We start from the raw sequence: 5,421 nt of genomic DNA on the forward strand, positions 1-5,421 counted from the left end.
GGTTATATTTAGGGTTAGCGGTGGGGTAAAACTAAAATTAAAATAAATCGGGCAGTTCCTTTGCAATGTGTATTCTTCGTTGGTTTACCACTTCATATCATTATGCGGACACTAAACAGGGATTTCAAATAATAGATGTGGTATGTTGCACGCAACTTTTGTTCGTTAACAAACGCATAGTCGTATCATATTAAGTGTTTGAAAGACCAGATAGGAAAAGATTTAGTTATAGGCAACATAAGCTATTCATTGACAACGCAATACAATAAAAGAGAGTGAGTGAATATTCCACAGCTGTTGGTCAGGGTTATGGATTAAATAAAAAAACTGCATGGAAGTGGAATTAAGGCGCGGGATAACCGTGTTTGCGCAGCACCGCCCACACATTAATATATAAGATGCAACAAGAGGTTTACTGCTACTGCCTTCCATCTCGATACTATGGGGGAAGAACTGACGAAGGACATATACTGGTTCGAACAAGGATAAAATGCATCAGCATTCCACTACGAAACAGTGTAGAAACCAGTATAATACATACATGTCATACGCACGCACACACGTGTGTGTGTGTGTGTATAAGATCATGTTGAGAGAGCCTTTGGCACTTTTTGTCATGGACATGTCGATGTTTAAATAGTAGTAATAATATGATAAAGGGCTTTCCAGCTGTGACCATACTGTCTTTTTCCAGGATACGGTGATATTGAGCCCACAATACTCAACGTATCCTTTTCTGGGGCAGTAACTGGGGGAGATTTGGTAGCTACTTCTTGAAGGGCGAGCAACCAAAAAGGCTCGCTGTGGTTGTTAATGCTCAGTCCCACATTAGCCTGGATTTAGACCTATTTTCAAGGGCCTTCGTTTTGTGTTCAGAATGAGGATATCTAGAACTGTATTATTCAATGTCCTTACATATTTTAAGACGACGCGACTGGCGAGGGACTTGGACTGCTATATCTAGCGGGTTGGACGACAACATAAGAGATCCCCACGTTGCATCACAATGGTGGTGATTATTTAAAGTAATGATTTATAAAAAGTATAAAAATAAAACCGAGAACAGAAACATGAGCGAAAAAAGAAGAAAATATCAATTCAACACTAAATACTTCAATGGATCGCACACCACAAGGTTTAATGAAATCTACTGAAGCAAACCAACACGCTGACGGCATTATCAGCTGCAAGATAAACGAAGTCCTCCCTACTTACATACACGTGGCTATATATGTATATTTCAACAATATGAAAATTAAAACAAAACAGAAATGAAACAAAGATAGCAACAGTTTTATGCTGAGTGGACTATCTTATAACAATGCAAAACAAAACTATGAAATTGTTATCATCTGCTTTAGTGAAGATTTCTTTCAGGGGCAAAAGGTAAGAAAGATTTAAAGAATTGCACTGGACCCAGTCAGAGAATTGCAAATCACAACCTCAGGGGCAAAACTAGACACTGTCATCCTCTAACTCTACCAAACAATAATTTTTTTGTACAAAAACAAAGAGTATTGGATTTTTTTCGAGATTAAGGAATATGTGGTGGTCATACATTTCCCATGGAACAGAGCCGTCTTAGTGGCATTAAAGACCCTTAGGAAAACCAATGCTCTGTGTCCAATAGTATTTATTTATTATCAATAAACAGTTCAAAATTGGGTCTCATAGGCTAGTGAGCAACTGCCCAGTGTGTCCATGCCTTAAGTTGGCACTGCTATGGAATAGCTAATAGAATTTGTCGAAATAGCCAGTAGGGATGTTTGAAACTAGACTGGAGTCTCGTTTGTCGAGGAAGTCAAACATCTGATACGTTTCGGGTGCGAAAAATCATTTCAATATCGCCGTCGTAGAATCGGTATTTCGCCAAGTCATCTCCAGTGTTCAACCCATCAAGGATAATAAAATAAGTACCAGTAATATATTGAGGTCGAGTGTACAGAGTAGTTTTATCCCCTCCCATATTTTCTTGGCCTATGTAAAACTCATTTACAGAATCTGTAGAACGTCAGACAAAATAAATGAAAAGTTCTAGATGGGTTGGTTCCTTTACGCCCTGAGTTTAAATCCCACTAAGATCGATTTTGTTTTCATCAATTTATATCGATAAAATAAGAACCAGTTAAATACTAAGAATCAATTAAGTTGACCACATCCTTTCCCACAAAGTTGTGGTTATCGTGCATAGTTAGAAAGCATTACTACCATTGCTTTCTTCCTACATAATAAACATGGTACCGTTGACTGGATCCACACGAGCGTATTGCTGGTTTATCTTCACCTGAGAGGGCTGTGATGGGCAGTGGATATCAAAATCGTTAGATCTTGTGGTATTTAGTTTCAACTCTTTGCATTCTGAATTCAAATGTCACCAAGGTCAATTTCGTCTTACATCCTTCAACGGGGGGAGAGATCAATAAAGTATTAGGTACTAAGATCGATCTAATATTTATCTTGGAGAAGGAGGGAATAAAAAAAAAAGCTAAGGCCAACACTAGCGAGATTTCACCTCAAAAGAAGAGCAATGAAACTAAATACTATATTACCAGCGTTTATTATCAGTTTTATTGTCTTCAATTACAGTGCGGTTACCCGTAGCAAATACATGAAGGTCACAACATCTATTTGCCCTCACTTTGGCTTCAAGAAGTATTTATGATCATCAGATTCCTGTTAATCATTGTTGTTGTCGCTGTTTAGTCCCGTTGACAAAAGGGGTTTCAACCACCAGTCCTATATTTTTTCAGGCATGGTGTATCTAAGACTACACTGTTCAGACACCGGAGTGTCCCAGTCAGATTCATGAGAACTGCTAAAGGTTCCCTCGTTGGCCTGAAATAAATTAGCTTTCTAGCCATGATGATCATCTTTTTAGGAGTGTATAGGACATTATTTACTCTCCTTTCTTTATTTAAGATGGCAGAGTGTGATCTGAGGAATATTCAGCTGCTATTTTCAGCAGATCGAACGACCCTCGATGGCAAGAGGAAGTTGTTTATGGTTATCCGTACAGTATTTCCGTATTACAATACACCAAATTTTGGTGCCATTGTTATAGTGTTTAAAACAATGCCACAAGATCAAACATATATCTGTAATACATTTGGGACACTTGCTATAATAGACTATAAGACCCACAATACATTTAGTCCCATGTGAAGGTTTTATTTAATAAAAAGATCATTTTATTTAAATAGATGCGGAGAGAGAAGTGGTACATGATAGAGGGCAAGGATACAGCCAGCCAGACAGAGTGACAGACAGATAAATAGATAGATAGATAGATAGATAGATAGATAGATAGATAGATGAGACGGACAGTCAGGCGGACATACAGGTACACAGGTAGATAGGGAGATAATTGAACCAGAAAGATGACTGGAAACAAAAACCATGATAAACATACCCGCCACATGCTAATCTGCAAAAACTACTACTAGACAGAAATTACGACTGAATAGCAGGTTGGTGACATGGATAAATATCTGATCAAAATTGTTAGAGAATTGTAGTGTTGCAATTAACGAATTTCAAAGACGTTTCGTTGCAATCTTCCAAATACATAAACGTAGCTACAAAAGTAAAGAAATATGTACAAACCGAGTAACAGATGTTGAAATACTTGGTAATCGCATCATCTTGGAGTATTTATTATGTGTAAGACCCCACCAAATCTAAGACATACAGAAGAGATCTGAAGTAATTACTTCGCAAAGTGAAGGAGAGAGGGAGGAAAAAAACGAGCAGGCTGGACAGATGTATTAGTACATAGATACTCTACTGATGTTGAGTGAGTAGTCGAAGAAAAAATAGTGCGCTAAACGAAAATAATTATTCCTTCACTTGCTGCAGTAATTTTGTCGTTCTTTTCTCTTTTCAATTTTTGCAATCTTTCTCTTGCTTTGGTAGGTCCATTTAATTATCTCTTTCATTCCTTCTCCCTCTCTTACACATACGCGCGCGCACAAACACATACCTACATATACATACACACACACCTACATACACATACGCGCTCGCACGCACACACACACGTATATATATATATATATATATATATATATATATATATATATATATATATATATATATATATATATATATATATATACATAGTTGAAATTTATAGAAAGACAAAGACAGGTGTATGAACAACAACAAACAAGTGTATTAGTTTGACGCTCGGGTAAATGAAAAAGTCTTTTAGGCTTCGAGCCTACGCTCTTCAACATATATGTGTGTGTGTGTGTTTGCATGAAAAATGAGTGAAATGAAATAGCTCAAAAGTCAGTGGCATGTATATGAACAACATAAACAACTACATGTATTTTAAATGCTTTACAACATAAACTCTTGATTTGTTAAAATTACCAAATGGCAATTGAGAATAACCCCTATGTGGGAAGAGGAGATAATCTCAAGAATTAATAATTCTCTACAGTTGACATGCCATTAATATAAAGGACAGGCTTGTATTCTGGAGGTGTTTCTGCCTCAACAGGCGTCATTAGCATGACAGTTGTCCTAACCTGTCTCCAGCAACCGAGAGATATAGGCATTTACAAAAAGAGTAGAACCAAGATAATTTGCTTAAATTAAACAGAAGTGTATTAACATGTGTGTGTGATTGTATTAATCTATGTGTGTAGGTGTACATATAGGTATGTATCAATATATATATATATGTGTGTGTGTGTACATGTATGTAACCCTAGAACTCCGTCGGTTACGACGACTACGGAACAGATTAAGTCGATTACAGTGCGTAAATGTTACTTATTTAATCGACCCCCGCAAAGGATGAAAGGCAAAGTCAACTTCGGCGGAATTTGAACTCAGAATGTAGCGGCAGACGAAATACCGCGAAGGATTTCGCCCGGCGTGCCAACGTTTCTGCCAGCTCGCCACCTTCATAAGTCTATTAATAATTATTTCTACTCTTGGCACTGAAAATTTTGGGGAAGAGGACTAGACGATTACATCGCCCCCATCGTGCTGACGATTCTACCAGCTCACCACCTTCATACGTCTATTAATAATATTAAATAAAGTGGCGAGTTGGCAGAAACGTTAGCATGCCGGGCGAAATGCCTATCGGTATTTCGTCTGCCGTTACGTTCTGAATTCAAATTCCGCCGAGGTCGACTTTGCCTTTCATCCTTTCGGGGGTCGATAAATTAAGTACCAGTTACGCACTGGGGTCGATTTAATCGACTTGATCCCTTTGTCTGTCCTTGTTTATCTCCTTTATATTTAGCCCCTTGTGGGCAATAAAGAAATAAGAAACGTTAGCACACCGGACGAAATGCTTAGCGGTATTTCATCTGTCTTTGTGTTCTGAGTTCAAATTCCGCCGAGGCCGACTTTGCTTTTCATCCTTTCGAGGTCGATAAATTATGTACCATTTGCGTACTGAGG

At 37.9% G+C, this 5,421-nt stretch overlaps 1 protein-coding gene across 3 annotated transcripts in view; it reads right to left on the reverse strand.

Moving 5' to 3' along the window:
* Nucleotides 1-5,421, reverse strand: part of LOC106880181 (delta-1-pyrroline-5-carboxylate dehydrogenase, mitochondrial) — a 27,726-nt gene that overhangs the window by 20,024 nt on the left and 2,281 nt on the right. Inside the window, exon 1 of one of the 3 annotated variants that reach the window (XM_014930031.2) lies at nt 3,604-3,788. The exons of the other annotated variants lie outside the window; for them this stretch is intronic. Coding sequence (XP_014785517.1) covers nt 3,604-3,641 — 38 coding nt within the window. The 5' untranslated portion in view covers nt 3,642-3,788. Of the gene's footprint in view, nt 1-3,603; nt 3,789-5,421 lie in introns of those variants that run through there. 3 annotated transcript variants of the gene reach the window in all.

The sequence above is a fragment of the Octopus bimaculoides genome, chromosome 12 (assembly GCF_001194135.2).
Source record: "Octopus bimaculoides isolate UCB-OBI-ISO-001 chromosome 12, ASM119413v2, whole genome shotgun sequence".
In the NCBI taxonomy this organism is placed as follows: Eukaryota; Metazoa; Mollusca; class Cephalopoda; order Octopoda; family Octopodidae; genus Octopus; species Octopus bimaculoides.